Genomic DNA, 25750 nt, shown 5'->3' with positions numbered 1-25750 from the left:
CGTTAAATCCAAGACAGGTTTGTAACTAAAGCTAAAGCAAGCATACATAAAGTACGACCTTTGCCCCAACGACTCCTTAATTGTACTTGATATATATTGCTTAGCCATTAAGGACTCATTGCGGATTGCGGGTAGTTTTCTCTGCCTCTTCCAGTATCAGTGTTTTACTAACTTTTGTCATTAATATAAGAGTTAGTTTAATTTTTAATTTTATTATAAATATAAGACTCTAATTCGCTTTATCTTTTATATTTATCTATTTTTTTAAGATAATCTTTATAATAGCTGCACATGTTAAATTTTTCGTCAAATAGTAGTTCTAGCTAATATATATGATTAGTAGGGGTATTAATTTTAGAAAAGATAATACCTATTTATTACCAGCAACTAACTTAACAAACTTTCTTAATTTACTCAAATTAATCAACTAGTTTTGATATTAGGGACCAAAAGTAGTACTATAAAAGGAACATGATGTTATGATATTTAGTTTAAATTTTAAAAATCACTAAAAAATTAAAACATAAATCACCCTCCACTAAAAGTGGAATTAAAAATATACAATAAAGATCATAATAAATAAAATAATAATGTAACATAAAAATTATTAGGCTCTCAAAAATAATAAAATATCTTAACAATATTTATAAAACACTAAAAGCAAAAATGTCATATGTCTAAAAAATTAAAAGTATATTCTTTTTCCGGTCAACAGAAAAACAACATAGTTTCAAGGCATTCTGAAAATAAATGACAACATTTCGCGAAGAAGCTGACAAACTGCGACATAAGTATTTCAGGCCATCAGTCACCTAAGCCTTCATAATAGAGAACATCTTAACAAACCCATGATGGGAAGACCGTCAAGACTTGAGACACAAATCATCATTATATATAATCATGTAATTAATCAAGCTTAGTACAAAATACTAATGGAGAAATTTTAGGAATAGGCCCGAGCCGGCAGTTCCTAGTTAGAGATATTTGAGTAGAAATCAAAATATAATTTTAAAAGTGATTTTGAAGTGTTGGGATAGCAACCTAACTATATTTTTAAAAATAATTTTACATTATACAAAGAGAGTTTTATCTTGATTTGTGTGATTGTGGAAACCAAACACTTTTTTATAACATGCAAAATAAATATATGAAATGCGAATTATCTTTATCTACATAAAACTATTTTTTTAAAATTACTTTCTGGACATTCCAAACAGTCCACTCACGTCAAAAGAATCCTTAAACGGCTTCAATCACCTCCGTTTCGCAGAAGGGACAAGAAACTCTCTCATCACGTAGGGTACTTCAATCAGGGGACTCCACGTGGAGAGGTTTCCATATGTGGACCCCATGCTGACGTGGTTGACGTCTATGGGGGAGCACGGACATGCATACAAATTCCAAAGACCGCAGTAAGCGAAGAACAAGGCGCGAAGTGGCCGTCTTAAACCGGCACACACACAGAGACATGGAGGCGGAGAGAGAAAAATTTCATTATTATATGGATATTTCTTATTACCATCAATAAATATAAATACATTTTTTATTGTTCAACAGCAGTCAGAGTTTGATTTTCGTTTAGCTCTGCCCCGGCTGTTTAGGGTTGCGAATTGGAGAATAATCAGAAAAATACTAAACGATTAAACGCATTATTCAAGAAAAAGACTTTAGGAAGGAAAACGGGGTAAGACCAGAACCCGGGAGCGAAATATCGATCTCTTGCACGCACAAGAACTAAATTGGAAATCCGAAATAGATGAATTAGAATCTAGTAGATCTTGCTGATTTCAACGTTGTGGCCATTTTTGATCGGCCTCGTTGAGTGCATTTCCAGCTGTAATTACCGGGTTTTTTTTAATACATGTATTTTTTGGGTTATCTGAATATTGTTTTTCCCGTCTGGCGGGGGAGATTCGGAGCTGACGTTCGGGAAAGAGGTTTCATCCTGTAGATTGTTGTTGGAGGGGTTCGATCTGGCGAATGTTCATTGGATGAGAACGGTCTGCATACGTTTCAAGGATCAAGAGGGAAAACGATGAAATGGACTTCATTGCTTAAGGACTTCAAAGAGAAGGTTGGCCTCACTCAACCGCCTTCTTCCGCTTCTGCTACTTCTTCTGCTTCTTCATCGGCTTTCAGCTCGACACCTCGTGATAGCAATGTCATTTCAGCTTGGCAAACCTTGGGTTCATCTCCTCCCAGGTTCAATATATTACATCTATTTCTTCTCTGTACTTTTTGCCCTTGGTACCGCTCAAGATATAAGATGGCTTTGCTTTGTTATAGACTAATAGTGCGATGATTTGGCTACTGCATTGCATTGTCTTTGATTCGCCTACGAGAGCGAAGAGGAAAAAGATTGTAGCTCGGCCGTTTTGACCACTTCATCTCTACTAGGCAGAATTAGAGTTATTTTCTTTCTTCTTGTCCTTCCTTCAATACTGGCAAAATGTCGTTAGATACGTCGATTACGGCATTTTTTTTGTAAGTTTCTATAGGTCACTCCTATTTCTCCAGGTTGTCAGCACGACGTTAAAGGTTTTTCCTGAGCTTGATTAAAGAGGGCGTGATCTTATTTTGTCACTGCTATGGTTCCATTCAGATGTTCATGATGTTCCCTGACTATTTTCCATTTATCTCATCTCCTTGGCTTCTGACATTAACTATTTTGTTACGGAATGGAGAATTAACTTCATTGATGCTGGCACGATTTTAATTTTGTGTAATTCTGCACTACAAATACAACGGTTATTTTTAGTCACGGATCCATAACTCTTTATAGGCTGATCAATAATCAATAAGTATTACTATCTCTACATCATGGAAGCTCAATTGAGAAATTAGGCTTAAAATATGGAAACAGTTGGCTTATCTGCTCACTCTGCAGCAACGAAAAATGGTGTACTGATTGATTATTGATCAGCACGTTTAGAATAAGCAAATGATCTAAGTATTAAATGAAGAGACATGAATAGTTAAATTCACAAAGCCATTTTTTTGGAAGAGATCTCTTGTTTTTATTTCCTATGTTCATTGAAGCAGTTTAACTTCCTCCAACTTGATGTCTCTAATTTCCAATTCTTGATGCAGTTCTTTAATGACCAATAAAAACTGATTCTCAACAATTTTGTTTTTATTAAAAAAATAGCATCCTTTGCCTATGATGCTGCGTGTGATTATGACATTTCAAGATTTTAAATCAGGGACAGACATGAACTGGAATTGGACTTCAAGAGATTTTGGGAAGAGTTTCGGGCATCCACCTCTGAGAAGGTTCTTTTTTGCCAATTTGTGTGTTTGTGTGTTTTGATAATGTCACTTGGAATGGTGGATTACTGATAAGCTATAAGTTACTAATTTCTTGCATTTTCTTGCAGGAAAAAGAAGCGGCCTTGAATTTGACTATAGATGCATTTTGTAGATTAGTAAAGCAGCATACTAATGTAGCTCAATTAGTTACCATGTAAATAAACAATTTCATCTTATCCCTACTCTTTTATCATTTGTGTTAATTTATTTGTGATAGCATAGTTGTGAAGAGATAGCTAATCACAAGCGCTTGCACTGACTTTGAAATGGAGATGTGTTTTGTCTTAAGCTCTGCTTTTGGATAAAAGCATAATTATTGTTAGATGAAGAAACTTTCTCCTTAGCCCAGTTACAAAGAAGAAACAAAGAAGAGACAAACTGAAACTTGTATACATGACTTTCTAAGCCAGCCACCAAAGAAAGAAACTTTTCGTCCTTGATTAATAGCATGTTTTGATTTCTTTATGTAGATGCTATCTTTTGTTGTGGAAGATGAGGATGGCCATGATATTTTGATTTTTGAGTATGCATGGTTATGAAATGAGCCTTAAATAAACTTAAGAGCTGGTTCATGGCTTTCCTTTTTCTTTAAGAAATGAGTTATAGGACAAGATATTTCCCGCTTGAAATTTCAAAATTTTCCTAGTGAGCTAGCTGAGATATCATCTTACATATTATTCTTCTGCTTCATTGTAGTTTATTTATTAACTGACTCTTAATAATGATGACTTACAGGTTAGTCGAAACACATATATTCTTATTTGTTGTTGGGAGAGCATTTGTAACAGATATAGAGAAGTTAAAAATGAGCAGCAAAACAAGATCTCTGGATGTAGCTCAAGTTTTAAAGTTTTTCTCTGAAGCCACAAAGGTTAGCCTTAGATGTGTATTTTTGCATAGGGTCTTTGTTTCGCTGATTCTTTGATTTTTTTTTTTTTTAATTCTATCTGATTCACTGCTTGGCAGGATGGCATCAGTCCTGGATCGAATTTGTTAACTGCAGTGGAAGCCCTTGTATCTGGGGTATAATTTTAAAAGTTTTCTTGAGATTAGTGATCTATTAGGAGATGTATGTTATACTTTGTTCATAGCATCCATATAGTTGCCTTGCTGTTGACATCTCTCTTGTGTCTCGACACCTGTGAGTGATAGTTGACTGTCAGTGGTTTTCTGTAAAATCGCCCCAAAAAAAACAAAATGCTGGCATGTTATGGATCAGAATCATTAGATTTATGATTTATTATGAAGAGTGATGGGGGTTTCGTTCAATTAGAATTTTTTTAACCTATGACCTATCACATTTTTGTCATTGACTACTCCTGTATTATAGAATGTAATTTCTTCCTATTTTGCTGTAAGATGTTGTTCTTATGTTTATATTTTTTGCAGCCTACTGACAAGCAATCCCTGCTCGACTCTGGTATATTTTGCTGTCTCATTCATATTCTCCACGCCCTTCTAGATCCTGATGTAGCCATTCAACGGGAAAATGTTGCTATTGATCAAGAACTGTTGCAAAAAGGTTATAATGGTGACATTGGGCAAGTTCGCCAGCTTGAGGTTTCTTTCTCTCCATGTTATGTGCATATATACACATGCGTGTATCTGTTTTTGCATCTGCGCAACCTTTAATTATGTTAGCATAAGGTCTGATGGTCGTAAATAGATAGAGCATATTATGCTCTGTATGGTTGCTGGAATATTTTTAATGGGAATGTGAATTGTGATGGGGTATGAGAATGGGAATGGGTTTTGATGGAATAAAATAATTACATTTGGTATGTTATAGGGTGCAATGAATTTTTAACTTTGTGTATGTATTTGGTTGGATGGAAATAATATAAGAATGAAAAGGAAAGTTGATCAGATGTGATAATACTGCTGGTGTAAAAATGTGTTAAAATATCATTATTAATTAGTTTTTAATTTTCTGATTGTTGAAGAATCCATTCTACTCTATATTCTATATACTTGATAAATCTAGACGAAACCCAATGGCTTATGAACATTACCAATCTGACTTCTTTTAGATTTCGTGACTTTCTATTTTTTTTTTCTTTCGTTCGTTTTAACAGTTATCTCGTATTTATATGTCACACATTATTAATTACAACTTGTATTTTTGCAGCACTTCTCTCCTGATCATTTTTTACTCTCTCTCTCTCTCTCTATTGTTGATTGTGCTTTTCCCTCAAAATTTTCAATTGTTCAATTTTTTCTTTTGTACAAGTCACATATGATGAAAACATTATTTATCTGGAATAAATATATTTTTACATATTTAATATCAATGTTAAAAATATTTTTTTGATTATTTGAATTTGTAAAATGGTTTTCAAATTATGTTTAGAAAAGTATTTTTATTTAATAATTAAAATAAAATTTTAATTATCAATGATAGTAGAGCCTGCAATTATATTTCCAGATTTGTTGCCGTGAAGATGAATTCCATCAGTTTCTTTATTAACATTAAAAATTTAAAATAAATCCAAAATCAGTTCCATAATAGTGTGTGGTTGCCAAAATGAGCTTCGTTCTCCTAAATGATGACCAAACAAGTGTGCATCTAGGGATTTAAGTGTGCACGATAAAGAAGGCTTCTTTTTGCGTGATGGCTTTTTGGTGATTTCGACTTGTTTACAAGGGTATGATAATTTTTACTTCCATTCCTTGGTATGAGATCCTTTCCATCACAGGATGATAGGGATCACCATTCCCACATATGTGGGAATGAATTTTCTGGCTTATGATCCGTTGAGCCCAAACAAATATTTCCATTCCCTATCCCACCTCAACAGTGTAAATTACATCCAAGCAAATGAGACTTGAATTTCAATGGGAAACCTTATCTTTATTGTTCTATTGCATGATCTTTCCATGGTTTTGCCCAAACCTTTCCTAAAGCATTGAGCGTCAAAATTATGTCTTTGCCTACAATAGGGATCTGCTAAGTTTATATTTGTGTTCTCTATTTATTTTCATTTGAACTACTTGTGCAGATAGAGGGAAGTGTTATGCATATTATGAAAGCACTTGCAAGCCATCCATCAGCGGCACAGAGTTTGATAGAGGATGATTCGCTTCAGTTGCTCTTTCAAATGGTTGCAAAGGGGTCTTTGATAGTTTTCTCAAATTACAAGAAAGGACTTGTTCCATTGCACAGCATACAACTTCATAGACATGCTATGCAGGTAAAGGGAAGTACCAGCGTCTGCAATTAAAATTGGTAGAAATATGTGATAATATTGCTTTGGATGAGTAGTCTGAGATGATTTAATGCCTCTGATGGTTTAATATTCATGTTGCTGCTGCTTATATATATTTAGATACTGGGTCTACTTTTGGTCAATGACAATGGAAGCACTGCTAAATACATCCGCAAGCATCATCTGGTATGTTCTTAGCTTTCAAATCTTGTTTGTTTACTGTAAGTCAAAGAACCTGTATATCGTGATTTCAGTCTTCTGCTCATTTTTCATTATCATTCAGTTGATGTTCAACTCAACCTCTTTACAAGCATATACCAGTTGTTAACAGCATCAAATGGTTGAGGTTTTTATTTTTTCTTGGTGAACAATGCTTGAGGATGTTATTTATTTATTTTTCAATTCTTCCAGGATAGGAATTTGTTATTATTCTTTTCAAGTATTGACTGTAAAACTTTCGATCCTGGATGTGAATTTTGACAAGAGGGGCCCCTCACTGCCCCTTTTGTCATTGTTGAATGAAGTGAAGAAATGTCTGCGAAATTATCAGAGTTGAACTTTTGATAAGGATTTTTATGTAACATTATTGAAGGACACGGTGATGCACGATTCAACTGTGTACTCTCATTCAATCTGGTATGAAATATATACAAGAGTAATTGATATCTGGCCGATTAAAGATGGCTGAAAATGGGGGGAGAAAATTATGGAAGGATACAATCAGATTAAAAAAATGAAATTCTAATATTTTCAAAACTATCTTGATATCTCCTATAATCTGGGAGAGGAGAATATCCACAATTATCCCCTTGTACCATGTTCGAGAGCTTCCATCATTATTATTTCTTGATTGAAGAGAAATCCCTCTACAAATTTATCAAAGAATGAATTCTTAATAATGCCATTTGTAATATTGTCCTTAATACGGACACATTTACCAGTCATAACATTAATGAAGTTCAAGGATTTCATTTTGCTTAACAAAACCAAAGATGTTTAATGTTTTGTCGTTAATAAACGCTCTTCTGTTGAAATTGTTCCACATATTAATAAAATAGTCAACTGTGCTGAGCAATCTTGGCTATTTTTTGATGGTATTTCTTTTCCACTTAGCCAAGTTAAATTATGCTATGTTTTCCTCTCAATCAGTTACCCAAATACGCCTTTTTTTTCCCTTCTCCTTTTAGGAGAACCATTCCTGTGGTATAGTAACGTGATAGTCGTAATGATTCTCATGGTGCATAATATCCATTTTTTTATTATTGATACTGAACAATTCCTGTGATATATCTTTCTACCATGCAGATCAAAATTCTTTTAATGGCTGTCAAAGATTTTGATCCTGATTGTGGTGATTCTGCCTACACCATGGGAATTGTTGACTTGTTACTTGAGTGTGTGGAATTGTCCTATAGACCTGGTAATTTCTGAATAATTTTTTTAATAATGCGCTTTAATTTGATTGCAATGAACAAGGTTTCCATAAATCTAACAGTTACTATGGTCTAGAAACTTGGTGGACACCCCCATTGTTTCTGCTATTCAGATTCTAAGGCTTAGCTGTGTACAACTCTTGGTCCTGATATTTTTTGTTTTTAAAATTTTGGATTTTAGAGGCTGGTGGCGTCAGACTGAGGGAGGATATACATAATGCACATGGATATCAATTCCTTGTTCAGTTTGCACTAACTCTATCCAACATGACAGAAAGTCAGGGATTTCAGTCTGTTCATCCTGAGACATTTACGGACAAAGATACTGCTTCATCGGGATTTCAGGCACTGGATGATGGAGGACAAAGTTCCAGAGGACAAGAGGATTCTTCCCTTCATCATCTCTCACCTGTGTTATCCAGGTTGCTCGATGTTCTTGTTAGTCTGGCCCAAACAGGGGCAAATGAGTCTCCACGGTCTGCTGGAGGCAGGGGTTCTAAATCTGCTCAGACAAAGGCAGGTGGTCATAACAGAAGTCGTACGTTATCTTCTGATTGGCCTGGTGATGAAGTGTGGGAGAAGGACAATGACAAAATTAAGGACCTTGAAGCAGTCCAGATGTTACAAGATATTCTCCTCAAAGCAAAGAACAGGGAATTGCAAGCTGAAGTGTTAAATAGAATGTTCAAAATTTTTTCAAGTCACCTAGAGAACTATAGGTTGTGTCAACAATTACGCACTGTCCCACTTTTCATCCTTAACATGGCTGGTTTTCCTTCATCTTTGCAAGAGATAATATTGAAAATTCTTGAGTATGCTGTTACAGTTGTGAACTGTGTTCCTGAGCAAGAGTTGCTTTCACTTTGCTGCTTACTACAGCAACCGATTACTTCAGAACTGAAACAGACAATACTTTCTTTCTTTGTAAAACTCTTGTCTTTTGACCAACAGTACAAGAAAGTCCTACGTGAAGTTGGTGTATTGGAAGTTCTGTTAGATGATCTGAAACAGAACAAGATTTTGGGTCCGGATCAACAGAATAATTCTTCCAATCAGCCGGAGAGAAAATCTGGCTCAGGCAGTTTCAAGAGACATTTGGACAATAAGGATGCTATTATCACCTCACCTAGGCGCATGGAATCTGGCTGTGAGAGTCTTATTTTTGAAGTTGGAGCTACTATTGATATTGCATGGGATTGCATGGTTTCTTTACTAAAAAAATGTGAGGCTAACCAGGCTTCCTTCCGCTCAGCTAATGGCGTGACTGCTTTATTGCCTTTTCTGGTTTCTGATGTACATCGTTCAGGAGTTCTTCGGATATTGTCATGTCTTATAATTGAAGATGTTTCACAGGTTAGTTGGCATTCATTGTTCAATTTCAAGCTTTGCTAAAATTTCTCTTGTAAGAGCTGCCCTTCATTTCTCTCCAAATTTCTATGATTTCTATATTTCAGCTGTGCGCGCCCATTTGATGCTGGCAATGAATTATGAATCAGAAATGAATAACTTCTAAATCTTCACATGCATCGCACATTTAAAATGTCTTTATATTCTTATGTTGTTTATTCTTTTTTGTTTTTTTGCCACCTATGTTGTTTATTCAATTATTGGTCATTCAGAATCGTCAAGCTGGTAATCTAATCATTACTTGTACCAGGCTCATCCTGAAGAACTGGGTGTGTTGATTGAAGTTTTGAAAAGTGGAATGGTAACCAGTATATCGGGGTCTCAGTACCGGCTTTCTATTGATGCAAAATGTGACATCATGGGAGCTCTGTGGCGGATATTAGGAATCAATCACTCTGCTCAGAAGGTTTTTGGTGAAGCAACTGGTTTTTCTCTTTTGCTTACTACACTGCATGGGTTCCAAAGTGATGGTAGGGACATAGTCCAATCTGCATGGAATGATTCCATCAAGGTGCTTACATATTTGTTGCGTGTGGTAACTGCTGGAGTGTCTAACAATGCTGTTAATAGGATGAAATTGAATGCTGTTATATCTTCACAAACTTTCTATGATCTCCTATCTGAATCTGGCTTACTTTGTGTGGAGCATGAGAAACAAGTCATCCAGTTGATGTTGGAACTTGCCCTTGAAGTTGTGATTCCGCCTTTCTTGACATCCGAAGGTTCAAAACTAATAAATGCAATTGAGGATGAATCGTGTCATACTCTTTTATTAACTCCATCAGGTCCAATTAATCCTGATAGAGAGCGAATTTACAATGCTGGTGCTGTTAGAGTTTTGATCCATTCATTACTGCTGTTTACTCCCAAGGTGCAGTTGGAAGTGTTACATTTAACTGAAAAGCTTGCTCATGCTGGCCCCTTTAATCAGGAAAACCTCACCTCCGTAGGTATGTGCTCCCCCCCCCCCCCCAAAAAAAAAAAAAAAACCCATATGCTCAATGGTAGTTTAACCACTATTTCCTTCCATATCTTTAGGTTGTGTGGAACTTTTGCTGGAGATAATCCACCCTTTTCTTCTGGGTTCATCTCCGTTACTTTCTTATGCATTGAAGATTGTGGAAGTTCTTGGTTCCTACAGGTAGGATTTATATCTTATTGTTGTTTAGAATATTTTGCTCCCATTTAATGTGGTTTGTTATTTATAATATTGAGTAACATCTTTCTGTTTGGTTAGGTTATCTCCATCTGAACTTCGCATGCTCATCAGATATGTTTTGCAAATGAGGCTTAAAAATTCTGGTCAGAGAATCATTGAAATGATGGAGAAGTTAATTTCTATGGAAGACATGGCCTCCGAAGATATTTCCTTGGCACCCTTTGTGGAGATGGACATGAGTAAGATTGGCCATGCTGCCATTCAGGTTTCCCTTGGTGAAAGATCGTGGCCTCCAGCTGCCGGTTATTCATTTGTTTGTTGGTTTCAGTTTCAAAATTTCCTAAAATCACAATCAAAAGAAACAGACCCTTCCAAGTCTGTCTCTTCTAAGAAGCGGTCTGGCTCAAATGGGCGGCAGCATGAGCGGCACATTTTAAGGATATTTTCAGTTGGTTCAGCTAATAGTGATAACACAATCTTTGCTGAACTTTATCTTCAGGAGGATGGTGTTCTAACTCTTGCAATCAGTGACTCTTGTTCCTTATCATTTTCTGGATTGGAACTGGAAGAAGGAAGGTGGTATCACCTTGCAGTTGTCCACAGCAAACCGAATGCTCTTGCTGGTCTTTTCCAAGCCAGTGTTGCCTATGTCTATCTGAATGGAAAGCTTAGACACACTGGAAAGTTAGGATATTCACCATCTCCACCGGGGAAACCATTGCAGGTTACTATTGGGACTTCAATTGTTAATGCAAGAGTTAGTGACTTGACATGGAAACTACGATCTTGCTACCTTTTTGAGGAAGTGCTGACATCAGGGTGTATTTGTTTCATGTACATACTTGGTAGAGGATATAGAGGGCTTTTCCAAGACACAGATCTTCTGCAGTTTGTACCTAACCAGGCTTGTGGTGGTGGTAGTATGGCCATATTAGACTCTTTAGATGCTGATTTGACTGTGGCTCCTAATGGTCAGAGGCTTGATGCTGCTAGCAAGCAAGGTGAACTGAAGGCAGATGGGAGTGGAATTGTGTGGGATTTGGACAGACTAGGGAGCCTTTCTTTACAGCTTTCTGGGAAAAAACTTATATTTGCATTTGATGGAACCTGTACAGAATTTATTCGTTCATCAGGGAGTTTTTCAATGCTTAATTTGGTTGATCCAATGTCTGCAGCTGCTTCTCCCATTGGAGGTGTGCAACTACATTTACAAGCTAGAACTTCATAATTTTCTCTTTTTCTTTTCTTTTGTTTATTTTCTCATTCTGTTACACTAATGTCTTGGGGGTTTGCAGGTATTCCTCGTTTTGGGCGACTGTATGGAGATATTTATATCTGCAAGCACTGTGTGATTGGAGAGACTATTCGTCCTATAGGTGGCATGGCAGTTGTGTTGGCTCTTGTTGAAGCTGCAGAGACTAAGGATATGCTACATATGACACTGACATTGCTTGCCTGTGCACTTCATCAAAATCCTCAGAATGTCAAGGACATGCAATCATTAAGGGGCTACCATCTACTTGCGGTTTTTTTGCATCGTAGAATGTCACTATTTGAGATGCAATCTCTCGAGATCTTCTTTCAAATTGCTGCTTGTGAAGCTTCATTTTCTGAACCAAAAAAGTTGGAAAGTACTCAAACTGTTTTATCCCCTGGGGCATCAATGCAGGAAACCAATCTTGATGATCATTATCTTTCAACGTTTCATGATGAGAATTCTTCTGTTGGATCTCATGGAGATATGGATGATTTTTCCATTCAGAAAGATTCATTCAGTCATATTTCGGAGTTGGAAAGTGCTGATATTGCTGCTGAAACTTCAAATTGTATTGTCTTGTCAAATGCAGACATGGTTGAACATGTCTTGTTGGATTGGACAGTGTGGGTAACAGCCCCAGTTTCAATCCAAATATCATTGCTGGGTTTTCTTGAACATTTAGTATCTATGCACTGGTACAGAAATCATAACCTTACAATTCTCCGGCGAATTAACCTTGTTCAACATTTACTTGCGACTTTGAAAAGGGGTGATGTTGAAGTTCCTGTGCTGGAAAAATTGGTTGTGCTGCTTGGTGTCATCTTGGAAGATGGCTTTCTGTCTTCTGAGCTTGATAATGTAGTTAGATTTGTGATTATGACATTTGATCCCCCTAGGTTGGTTCCACAAAGTCCAATAATGAGAGAGTCAATGGGGAAACACGTGATTGTGAGAAATATGTTACTGGAGATGCTTATTGATCTACAAGTGACCATAAAATCAGAAGATTTGCTTGAGCAGTGGCACAAAATTGTTTCTTCCAAATTAATTACATATTTTCTTGATGAAGCAGTTCATCCCACGAGTATGAGGTGGGTTATGACTCTACTTGGTGTGTGTCTGACTTCTTCTCCTACTTTTGCTCTTAAATTTCGAGTGAGTGGAGGTTATCAAGGTTTGGTTCGTGTGCTCCCAAGTTTCTATGACTCCCCAGACATTTATTATATATTGTTTTGTTTGATATTTGGCAAGCCAGTTTATCCAAGGTTACCAGAGGTTCGGATGCTGGATTTTCATGCCCTTATGCCAAGTGATGGAAGTTATGTAGAACTAAAGTTTGTGGAATTGTTGGATTCTGTGATTGCTATGGCAAAATCTACTTTTGCTCGGCTGAGCATGCATTCAGTGTTTGCTCACCAGACTGGTAATCTTTCCCATTTTGGTGCAAGCCTTGTGGCTGAGCTAGTAGAGGGATATTCAGATATGGTTGGTGAGCTTCAGGGGGAAGCTCTTATGCATAAGACTTATGCTGCTCGTCTAATGGGTGGTGATGCATCAGCCCCAGCTGCGGCAACTGCAGTTCTTAGGTTTATGGTTGATCTAGCTAAGATGTGTCCCTCTTTTACTGCTGCTTGTAGACGCACAGAATTTCTTGAAAGCTGCATTGATCTATACTTTTCTTGTGTCAGGTTTGTTATGAGACAACAACTCTATTTTCTTGCTCTTCTGTTCAACTTCCTGCCTGTATTTGTAGGCTAATTACTCACACAATTTTGTTGAAATCATTTTTTCTTTGCCCTGCTAAAATTGCTCCTTTTGTAATGAACTGTGTGTTTTGTCCTTTTCAGGGCTGTCCATGCTGTTAATTTGGCAAAAGAAATCTCTGCCGGTGTAGAAGAGAAAACCTTGAATGATTGTGACGATACTTGCAGTTCACAAAATACATTTTCTAGCTTGCCTCTTGAGCAGGAATCATCAGTCAAAACCTCCATTAGTCTTGGAAGCTTTCCTCAAGGGCAGGTAAGTACAAGTTCTGAAGACATGGTTGCGCCTGTGAAGTCTATGGATGCTGTGAGATCAGATAATAGTGTTACTACATCCCAGATGGAGTTAAATAAGTCTGTCAAGGTCTTGGACCGTGATATTGCAGATCAGGTGTCTGCCAACATGGGTGCAAATGAATCTGGCTTTCGCAGTTTCAAAGGCACTTTGGACAATCTCCAGACAACAGATTTACAGAACTCTGCATCTTTTACCACATCTGACTCTCCCATTTTTTCTGAAAAGTCTAGTTCTAGAATTCCTCTTTCACCTTCATCACCTGCTATGGGATTGGCATCCTCAATGGGAAATGCAAGCCAGAGTGAATCTAAATCTCCCTTATCAGCAGCTCCCTCGGTAGATTCTTCCATATCTGTTGGGAATTTTGATCCAGCTTCAGATTTGAAGTCCAGTGCTCAAGGCCCATCTGCCACAAGTGACTATTTTGCTGTAACTTCAAAGTTGCTTCTGTATATAGATGATTCTGGATATGGTGGTGGGCCATGTTCTGCAGGAGCAACTGCTGTTCTTGATTTTATTGCAGAAGTTCTTTCGGATTTTGTGACAGAGCAGCTGAAGGCATCACAGATTATTGAGAACATCTTGGAAAGTGTTCCTCTATATATTGATGCTGAATCAATGTTAGTCTTTCAGGGTCTGTGCCTAATTAGGTTTTTGAACTTCCTTGAAAGGCGATTGTTGCGTGATGATGAAGAAGATGAGAAAAAATTGGATAAGAGTCGCTGGTCCTCCAACTTGGATGCTTTGTGTTGGACGATAGTAGATCGTGTATATATGGGTGCTTTTCCTCAACCTTCTGGGGTAATAAAATGTCTTGACTTCTTATTATCAATGTTGCAGCTAGCAAACAAAGATGGTCGAATTGAAGAAGCATCTCCTGGTGGAAAGGGGCTCTTGTCAATTACTAGGGGAAGTAAGCAACTTGAAGCTTATATATATTCCATTCTTAAAAACACAAATCGGATGATATTATATTGCTTTCTTCCATCATTTTTAAGTAGTATGGGGGAAGATGATCTCCTTTCACGCTTGGGTTTGCTCACTGAGTCTAAAAAGAGACAACCATCAACTCCTCAAGAGGATTCGGGAAATGACATCTGTACAGTCTTGCAATTATTGGTTGCTCATAGAAGAATTATATTCTGCCCCAGCAATACTGATACAGATATTAATTGCTGCCTTTGTGTTAATCTTTTGTCTCTTCTCTGTGATCAAAGACAGACAGTGCAGAATATGGCTATTGAAGTGGTCAAGTATCTTCTTGTGCACAGGAGGGCAGCGTTTGAAGACTTGCTTGTTTCTAAACCTAACCAAGGGGAACAATTTGATGTGCTTCATGGTGGTTTTGATAAATTATTGACTAGAGGTTTATCTGAGTTTTTTGACTGGTATCAGAATAATGAACATATTGTAAATAAAGTATTAGAACAGTGTGCTGGCATTATGTGGGTGCAATATATTGCTGGATCAGCAAAATTTCCTGGTGTAAGAATCAAAGGCATGGAAGGTCGTAGAAAGAAGGAAATGGGGAGGAAATCTCGAGAAGCTGCAAAATTGGATTTAAAACATTGGGAGCAGCTGAATGAGAGAAGATATGCACTGGAATTAGTTCGTGATGTGATGTCTGCTGAGTTGAGAGTTGTCAGGCAAGATAAGTATGGATGGGTTCTGCATGCTGAGAGTGAGTGGCAAAGCCATCTTCAGCAGCTTGTGCATGAACGAGGGATATTCCCTCTCTGTAAATCATCTATGACTGAAGAACTGGAATGGCAGCTTTGTCCCATTGAAGGACCTTATCGGATGCGCAAAAAACTTGAGCGCTGCAAACTGAAAATTGATACCATTGAAAATATTTTAGATGGACAGTTTGAAATAGATGAAGCAGAGTTGTCTAAAGGGAAAATTGAGAAGTGTCTTGATGCTTCTGATTCTGATTCTGAGCTGTACTTTGAACAAGTGACAGATAATGATAAACAGAGTGCTTTTGACAATGAGCCATATGATGCGCCCTTATTTAATAAGTTGAAGAGCATCAAAGATGCTGTTTCTGATGGGAATGAGTGGAATGACGACAAAGCTAGCAGTATAAATGAAGCAAGCCTCCATTCTGCGCTAGAGACTGGTGCCAAGTCTAGTGCTGTGTCAATTCCTATAGAAGAGAGCATCCAAGGAAGATCTGACTTAGAATCTCCTCAGCAATCTTTTGTGAAAGTTGATGATGCTAAGTTTGCAGATGAGAAATTTGATAAAGAACTGCATGATAATGGTGAATTCTTAATCAGACCTTTTTTGGAGCCATGTGAGAAGATAAGATTTAAATATAACTGTGAACGAGTTGTAGGTCTTGACAAGCATGATGGAATATTCCTGATAGGTGAACTTTGTTTGTATGTGATTGAAAATTTCTTTATTGACAACTCTGGCTGCTTCTGTGAGAAGGAATGTGAAGACGAACTTTCAGTTATTGATCAGGCTTTGGGTGTAAGGAAAGATGTTAGTGGGAGTGTGGATTTTCAATCTAAATCAACTTTGTCAGGGAGCACAACAGCTAAGTCGTGGGTTGGGGGAAGAGCATGGGCTTATAGTGGTGGTGCCTGGGGGAAGGAAAAAGTGCATAGCAGTGGGAATTTACCTCACCCATGGCGCATGTGGAAACTAAATAGTGTTCATGAGATATTGAAGCGCGATTATCAGCTCCGTCCTGTTGCTATTGAAATATTTAGCATGGATGGATGTAATGATCTCTTGGTTTTCCACAAAAGGGAACGAGAAGAAGTTTTTAAAAACCTAATTGCCATGAATCTTCCTCGAAATAGCATGTAAGCATATTTATTTTGCTTTATGTTCTACTGTCTTTGTGTCCACTCAATTTACTTTTATATATATTTTTATGAGTTGATGCTGTTGGCATGGTTGGATGTATGAAACTTTACACTCATGCAAAGTATGCTTGACATATTTGATGTTTGATTCCTATTCATATATGCACAATCACATGAATTCTGGTCTTCTACTGAAGCGTGGCACATTCACATGAATTCTGGTCTTCTATTGAAGCGTTAGTGTTCTTGTGTGTGTGAGCTCTGATTTTGTTTCATAATTTATGATTTATGTTTGTGCTGGTTACTTATACATTTTGCTTTGGATCCATATTTTTTATGTGTTGCGTCAGGTTGGATACAACTATATCAGGAACCTCAAAACAAGAAAGCAGTGAGGGTAGCCGTTTGTTTAAAATAATGGACAAATCCTTTACTAAAAGGTGGGAAAATGGAGAGATAAGCAACTTCCAGTACCTTATGCATCTCAATACCTTGGCAGGACGTGGTTATAGTGATCTTACGCAATATCCAGTCTTTCCATGGGTCCTTGCAGATTATGAGAGCGAAAATCTTGACTTATCCAATCCAAAAACATTTCGTAAGCTGGAAAAGCCAATGGGCTGCCAGACACCTGAAGGGGAAGATGAATTTAAGAAAAGGTTGGCTCCATATCAATTTTATCATTACTTTTCTCTTGCAGATTGGAATTTTTCATTGATTATCTATGGCATGTTGTTTACAGGCATTTGCCTTCGCTATAAAATTAATACACTTAATATACCCAAAAGGCATGAGAATTAATTATCTTATAGTTTCTTTGCATTCACAGTGAATTGATACTGCCTGTTAGATTACAATATTATGACATATAGATATATATCAAGAAAAGAGAGTATCTATGACATCTGATCTTGTAAGATAGTTTCTTCTAAATCTGGTGTGTGATTTTAATTTTTTTCCCCCTTTCGTTAGATATGAGAGCTGGGATGATCCAGAGGTCCCAAAGTTTCATTATGGATCTCATTATTCTAGTGCGGGAATTGTCCTCTTCTATCTTATCCGCCTGCCTCCATTTAGTGCGGAGAACCAAAAGCTCCAAGGTGGTCAGTTTGATCATGCTGATCGTCTTTTCAATAGCTTAAGGGATACTTGGTTAAGTGCAGCTGGGAGAGGAAACACATCTGATGTGAAGGAATTGATTCCAGAATTTTTCTACATGCCTGAGTTCTTGGAAAATCGTTTCAATCTTGACCTTGGAGAGAAGCAGTCCGGAGAGAAGGTTATCCTAGTGCTGCTTTTTTATTGTTGATTTATGAAGTTCGAAAAGACAAAACACAAGTTCGAATGACTGGTAGTGTGATGACTATGGTGTTTCTTTCAGGTTGGGGATGTTACCCTACCTCCATGGGCCAAAGGTAGTGCAAGAGAGTTCATCCGGAAGCATAGGGAAGCTCTCGAATCTGATTATGTCTCGGCAAATTTGCATCATTGGATAGACCTCATTTTCGGATATAAGCAGAGAGGGAAGGTGGGTGTCCCGCTTAATTATAGTAGATAGTTGTCCCCATCTTGTGAGGCCATTCTTGTAATTTATGAATCTTTATATCGTGTGAAATTTTTTCTTTTCTTGATCGTCAAGAGTTTAATATATGCATTAAAATTTATATAAATGTGCTGAAGTGGAACTTTAAATTTCTCTACCAACGTGTTGAAATCCTTTTTGCCGTGAATATATATATATATATTTTAATCTGCTTCTAATATCTTTTTTGCTTGCAAAACTTGACAGGCTGCTGAGGAATCTGTCAATGTGTTTTATCATTATACCTACGAAGGGAGTGTAGACATAGACTCAGTTACTGATCCTGCAATGAAAGCATCCATTTTGGCACAAATTAATCATTTTGGCCAGACACCCAAGCAACTATTCCTCAAACCCCATGTGAAAAGGCGAACCGACAGAAAACTTCCTCCTCATCCCCTTAAACTTTCCACTCATCTTGTTCCTCATGAAATTCGCAAAAGTTCTTCACCTATCACTCAAATTGTTACTTCTCATGATAAAATTCTTGTGGCAGGAACTAACAATTTGCTTAAACCAAGAACATATTCCAAATATGTTGCTTGGGGATTCCCTGACCGTAGCCTGAGATTTATGAGCTATGATCAAGACAGGCTTCTTTCAACCCATGAAAATTTGCACGGGGGCAACCAAATTCAGTGTGCTGGTGTTAGCCATGATGGTCGGATCTTGGTTACTGGAGGTGATGATGGGCTAGTAAATGTCTGTAGAATTAGCAAGTTTGGGCCCCGTGCCTTGCTTCGTTTACAGTTGGAGAAGTCACTTTGTGCGCACACGGCCAAAATCACATGTCTTCAAGTTAGCCAGCCTTACATGCTTATTGCGAGTGGATCAGATGATTGCACAGTTATTATATGGGATCTTAGCTCCATGGGATTTGTTCGACAGCTCCCGGAATTCCCAGTGCCAGTTTCAGCAATTTTTGTTAATGACTTGTCTGGGGAGATTGTGACTGCTGCTGGTATTCTTCTAGCGATATGGAGCATCAATGGGGATTGCCTGGCAATGATCAACACGTCGCAACTCCCATCTGATTCTATTCTCTCAGTGAGAAGTAGTACATTTTCCGATTGGATGGGCACCAACTGGTATGCCACAGGTCATCAGAGTGGGGCTGTTAAGGTGTGGCAAATGGTTCACCGTTCTGATCCTGATAGCTCCCTAAGTAAAGCCTCTAGTGTGGGAGTTTTAAATCTTGGTGGAAAAGAACCAGAATACAGGCTGGTTCTACGCAAAGTACTGAAGTTCCATAAACATCCTGTTACTGCCCTCCACTTGACAAGTGATCTGAAACAGTTACTGAGTGGGGATTCAGGTGGGAATTTGGTTTCTTGGACAATACCAGATGAGAGTCTGCGAGCTGCATCAAATCGGGGGTGAAACTGGTAATATGATTGTTAATTTTGATGACTTCAGCTTCTGGGCCTGCCTTTGATTCTTGAATCTTAGTATTGGGTTCTGCATGAAACTCAATAATCAAGAAAACGGATTCGTATTCGTAATTCTTGAAGATTGTAAAACGGTAAGGAAGCAGGGCTCAGATTCTAACTGGGTGAGCCGGGTTGACGGAGAGAAGTTGGGAACCTCGCGCCGGATTTGAGCGTTGGGAGCCACTTGCATCAGGATCTGCATGTGCTCACACGGTGGGTGAATAATCTAGTTAACACAGCAGGATGAGTCGTATAAAGGAAGAAAAACAATGATTGCATGAGATATTGCTTCATTTTGGGTGAATGGTGGAGGATTCTTTTGGTTATGTGCGTCCATTGGCTTTTATTTGATGTATATATTCATACACATGAAGCTTTTAGAGTGTAATTAAGCTGTACAGGTCATGAATTAGGTCTGAGATGCGGATGATGGGATGAACGTAATCGTTTCTCGGAAATTTTTTTTTTTTTGCATGGGGAAGTTGGGCCATCTCTTCTGCCGAGAGAAAAGAAGGCCCTTGCTTGTGAATTGTACATGTATGTCACCTACCTTCTATCGTTCCAATCGTGTGATTCTCCCTTTATTCGTACACTAAATTATTAAAAGGACAAACAAGAACATCGGACATATGTCGATTGGACAAGTACCCACTCTCCTGTAAAACAGCAGGTCTTGCAACTTATGCCTGTAGTTCTTGGAAATGTTTATGTTACATTATGTTTACTTGACACTTGCGTTTTCTAAAATTCATTTTAAATTTCTCCTTCTTGTTCAAATAGAAACAAATGTGAAATTCCATATGTGCGAGCAATGGATTATAACTTTTGATCAAAATAACAATTTTTTGAGGGCTCAATAGAAGTCCTATATAATATTTATTATATTGTTACAATTAATAGACAACTATTTCCCAATTATTTTTGCAAAAAGACATGACGAACATTGTTCGTCAAGAAAATTATTTTCCGTTTATATTTCATTTCATTTCATTTTACCTTGAGAAACAAACTCAGAAATTTGGAAGCTTCCCCACCTACATATCAAAGGAAGCGAGAGGAGAAAGTGTTGGCTTCTACTCGTCTCGAGTTCTGGCTTTCTTGGCTAGTTTGGAGGCCGCACTGCATGCATTCTGTAGAAGACATGAAAGTTGATTTCCTATTTCTCCTTTCAGCTTCAATCCATTGTTGGAATATCATACATACTTCTTTTGATTCACTCTCAATTCTATTCTCTTTTTGGTTTTTTTTTGGGGGGGGGGGGGAATGCTTTACAACTTCGTGCTCCAAGAAATTACATAAACTGTTGGCCAAAAAAGAGGGGAAGGAAGTGCCATAAACTAGTAAGTGGTTAACGTACGTCGTGTGAACTTATGCTATTATATCATGTTTTTAGATTTTTAATTGAAATTTGAAACTGAATATTTCCTTAACTCATCTTTTTACTATATGTACTCTTATATATGTGTATGTATATATGGCTCTATATGGTTGAAGAGTATGAAAGTATGATCGCACAGAAAGTAATTGGTACAACAGCAGATACGATTCAGTGGGCATACCCCATGATGAAATCAATATATATTGGGAACTTTTCTCATGGAACAATGTGTTTTTCCACATTCTGATATATATTGTTAAATGGGGACGACTCTGCGTGCATCTATTGGTTCCATGCATCGATCTGCCAAAGACATCACAACAACTCGAAAGAAACACTACGTCGGAATCACAGCTAGCCTCACAGTACTTTGTTCCTACCACCTTCCTCTGTTGCATCATATCTGCAGATAAAAATAGTTTTTTCATATAATTAATAATAAACCCGAAATCGAAGCATATATGTCAGAGAAAAGTTTAGATCATATAAAAATGGTCATGATGTGTCACTAGGAAGCCATGCAAATGGTCCCCCATTAACTTAGTGACATGCACTTTTTTCTTTGGTTGATGTGTACTCCAAGATAAACTTGGAACCACTCAATCGTGCCTGTTATGAAATGTTGGAAGCATATTGGTCATGATCATACTATTTAAATTGTCTTTAGGTTTGGACCACACTGACACATGTCATCCCCTAATTAAGAACAATATATTAATTTAGCATTAACCAAATCACTAACATGTGGTTGCCTTTTCAGTTCTTTAGCTTTACAACCCTCTATTTATATCCCTTTACTCTCCCCCTCTCCTCCCTTCTATCCCTCACTGAAAGATTCAAGAGTCATATCTCTTTCTTCGTCTTTGTGTGTTTCTCTCTCCCCCTCTCTCGCTTCCTCTCTCTGATCTGCTAAATAACATCACATATCGTGCACCAGTAACAGATGAAGCTGCCAGCATGATCTAAACTTTTCTCTGTCATATCTCAGTCTCAAGGAAGGATTGGATCATGTGGCTGCTTCACCTGTTGGTAGGACCACGAACAAATCTACTCCTATTCATTGATCATATAACCCAGTCTGGGCAGTTTCTCGTCCATGGAAATGAGAGGTACATATACATATCAGTTCCTTCCTTTCTTTGTTTTTTTTTTTTTTTGGTTCCTCCTTTTGTTTTGGTATGATGCAGACATTTCAAGTTACCGCGTGTTATATAGTTATTAACATTCCAGAAAACGGTTTATTACTTCAGCAGAAACCATTTTGTTGATCATCAAATAATTAATCCTGAGATGATATAAGCAAATATGGACAGTTATAATCTGAAGATTTGCTTTTGTAATGTGAAGATATGTTGGGTGGAATCTGGGGACTGCACGTGAAGCTATGAGTGTTAGGGTTTTGAATGACAAAATCTCTCTCAGTGACTGACGTATGGTTGGTGCTTTTGAGATCTCATCTTGCCTCCTTGTGTGAAGTCTTGCTTTCCATTTGTTACAGTATTTGAGGACCAATAATGGTCGTCGTTCTTTGCCTCTAATCGATATTCTGTAATATATATTAAACTAATAATGTGTTGGTTTTGGTGGAGCGCAATTAATTATTCCTTGGCATGCATCACTGGGGCATCATTCGAAGATAACATGTATGATGACAGCCATGCGAATAACTTAAAATATTCAGTTTAATTAAAGTAGTGCATGATATGATATCAAAAGCTTACCGTGAGATCTATTATAATTTTTACTTTTACTACGATCATATGAAATTATGAAAGATTAATTAATATTTTGTAGTTTCATCTTTTTAACGGAATGCATGTTATTTGGAGGGGAAAAAAAACTTTAATTGCATTAGGGGCCCAACGATTTTATACCAAGAATATCAGGTTTAATATAGTTGAAAACATAATGTGGTGTTCTAAATAACTGAATCAACGAAGCAAGCTAGCTAGGCAACTAAATTAACGAGAAGACCAAGTTTAAATTTCACGATGAAAAATTAGAAAATTGAGAAAGCCACAAATAAAAGGAAAACCTAATCGAGAGGTGGGAAAAAAATGTGTAGCGCCATGTCTTGTTAGCAATAGCATGCCCTTCTGTTTTTGTGTGTGGGTGTTATCTGTATATATAAAGTATGAGTTCTGGTTCAAAGAACTTTTTAAAGCTTCTCCGTTGGAAATTAATCTTATAAAACCGATAATATATAGTATGATTTCACACACACACACAACCATTTTTGGCCATATATATATATATTGTTGAGCATCAGTGACCATATTTACACCAACTTGTCCTGTCATGGAGCTTCATTGGTCCGGAAGAGAATCCATGATAACTTCTTTCAACAAGACTACCCATCTGATTCCCCTAATCTCGATCCGTAGGCCTACACAAACCACTAGTACTGTGTTTATAAAAATTTGTTAAAGATTTTGGGTTCGAATTCATCTTCTGGGTATGACATTTTATGAACATGTAATATTTCAATATTTATGCGATGACCACGTTTTGAAAATATGAATTTCATATGCGATATGTCTACAACGCGAAGTGATAAAGAGTAAAGAGTCGATGGTGGCCGAGAATATAATGGGGGAAAAGGGATAAAGCAGGAGTTCGGTTTTCTGGATTTCCTACTAATAATATACCATCAAAAACCACATTGAATTGATAGAGAAAAAGATAATTCAGACCAAATAAATAGGTAAAGAGTAAGAAAAAGAGAATGGAGCTATCAATTTGAAATATATATGGCAATATTGGGTTGTTACAGCTCCACTAAGCTTTTTTATAAGTTATCTCATCATGGTCATGATTGATCATCATTTGTCACACTACATCACTTGTTGCCCCAAGAATATAATTAATCAGGCCCTTTCAATCGCATTATTTACCCCCCTTCTCAATCATAACATCTAAAAATCTCATTTTACTTGAAATCATTTTTACTCACTGCCCTCGGAAACTACTACTTCTTCTTCTTCTTCTAATGCAGTAAAAGAGGCTGCATCTGAAAATACAAATGTGTTAAATTTATGTAATTGAAATTCCTATATGCACATCTTTACATAAAATCCACGTCAATAATCTCCTGCTAGCTTTATTCAACTTAAATTGGAGAAAACTGTCAATAATCAATGATAGAAAAGAACTGGGCGTGTAATAACAATCCTTGTAAATTAATACTGCACTTCATATTGTATATGTATGGCTGCGATCTTTTGTTTGTATGCTGCACACTGTTTTTGGCCCCCTGATTTTCTTCGAAGCTGGGGCATATATTTTACCTAGCACGCGTCAAGTTGTACATAAATGTAGAAGCTTTCATTAGCAAAAGTGTACATTATTTCTAACCAATAATTCTAAGGTTTGGTGGGGGATTCACAAGAACTTTTATAAATGCTATCTGAAAAGTTCTTAATACACGACTTACCTAAATTTTTATTCACTAAAAAACATATTTTTGTTCAGGAATTACTTTGCAACTTATCAAATTAAATATCTCTTCTAGGCTACACAAACTCAAAAGTCACCGACACGTTAAATAAATATTTCTCCCAAGCAACTTATGGGAGAATTAACTGTCCGGGTAAATAAGAACAACGGTTTATTGCTTTATTCCCTGGTATTGTTGTAATACGTTATTAATAAAGTAAGTGATGGTATTGAAATGCGAATTTCTTTTGGCACGGATGATCATTTCTACCATGATCCACAATCACTAAATAATTTTTAAGAAAATAAATGTTAACTGTAATTCAGTTAATCTTGATTTCTTTTGTATAATTCGAGCTAACATTCATTACTTATAACTTTATCCTTATATTAGTATTTACATACTAAAGAAAAATATCAATTCCAAATAAAAATAATACTAAAAAATAAAAAAAAATAAATAATATTAAATGCGACACATATATCACATAAAATCTAAGAAATGAGCAGTATTGTAACTATAAATAGTATGGTTTGATAGAATTGGTATGTTATATATAGATGGATATTACCTCCGATTTTAATTATAAGACCTCATTTGTAGTCTATAAATAATCTTATAATTAGAATCAAAGGTAATATGTTATTAACATCAATGTATATTTAAATTTATCATAAATCTTCTTATTCATAAGATGTATCCAAATCCTCATATTTAATATTCTTCTGGTCCTTAATATAAGACCTATTTAATTAATTTGATTAGATTAAGGAAGTTAGGCAAGTTAGTTAATTATAAGAAATATGACATGTTTTTTCTAAAACATTATAATCATCTTCCTTAATATCTTCTCTTCCTTTTCTAATTAATTATAGTTGAAAGAGTATGTATCCATAGAGATAATTTAGAAAAAATTGATAAATATGACAAATATATTTTATATTTAGAACCAAAATCAGTTTAACAATTAGATCCTGTATTAAAGTATCGAGGAGTAAAATAAATGTATTTGGCAAACTCGTGGATAAACCGCAATATCCCCGAAACCCCTTCGATGCGGCAGCCAAAATGTGAGGAATTGTTTAGCCTCGTGACGAAAAAAGAAGAGGAAGGAAAAGAAGAGGAAGAAGGAGAAGAATTGTTTCTGGCACGATAAACTGAGCTGGGCCGGCTCATGGTTCTTTGGGCTGGACCGAGCGATAGGTCGGCTAGGCCATGGCTTTCCCAACCCAAGAACCGCTCATCTTCTTCGCTCCTCACTTCTGAGAA

General features: G+C 36.8%; 1 protein-coding gene across 1 annotated transcript; it reads left to right on the top strand.

Annotated features, from left to right (window-relative positions):
• Nucleotides 1-1593: 1593 nt before the first annotated feature.
• Nucleotides 1594-20325, top strand: LOC114717467 (protein SPIRRIG). The gene is made up of 19 exons (XM_028902605.1): nucleotides 1594-2202; nucleotides 3204-3273; nucleotides 3378-3463; nucleotides 4045-4180; nucleotides 4276-4332; nucleotides 4699-4869; nucleotides 6309-6500; nucleotides 6636-6701; nucleotides 7821-7935; nucleotides 8130-9301; nucleotides 9606-10305; nucleotides 10394-10496; nucleotides 10593-11707; nucleotides 11810-13460; nucleotides 13620-16652; nucleotides 17006-17314; nucleotides 17628-17934; nucleotides 18037-18183; nucleotides 18445-20325. Exons 1-19 carry the CDS (start codon nucleotides 2036-2038, stop codon nucleotides 19615-19617), a joined length of 10770 nt encoding a protein of 3589 aa, XP_028758438.1. The 5' UTR covers nucleotides 1594-2035; the 3' UTR covers nucleotides 19618-20325.
• The last annotated feature ends 5425 nt before the right edge of the window (nucleotides 20326-25750 follow it).

This window comes from Neltuma alba, unplaced genomic scaffold (assembly GCF_004799145.2).
Source record: "Neltuma alba isolate B1F8T4 unplaced genomic scaffold, ASM479914v2 tig00011737_pilon, whole genome shotgun sequence".
In the NCBI taxonomy this organism is placed as follows: Eukaryota; Viridiplantae; Streptophyta; class Magnoliopsida; order Fabales; family Fabaceae; genus Neltuma; species Neltuma alba.
Note: the sequence above shows the minus strand (reverse complement) of the source record. Positions and strands in the feature narration are given on the sequence as shown.

What these genes read in the sequence shown, in the direction of transcription:
- LOC114717467 (XM_028902605.1), top strand. Translation starts at nt 2,036, where the DNA reads ATGAAATGGACTTCATTGCTTAAGGACTTCAAAGAGAAGGTTGGCCTC. An exon ending in TAATTGAAGATGTTTCACAG is followed by an intron (nt 9,302 to 9,605) that starts GTTAGTTGGCAT and finishes TACTTGTACCAG; the next exon opens with GCTCATCCTGAAGAACTGGG. An exon ending in CTATACTTTTCTTGTGTCAG is followed by an intron (nt 13,461 to 13,619) that starts GTTTGTTATGAG and finishes TGTCCTTTTCAG; the next exon opens with GGCTGTCCATGCTGTTAATT.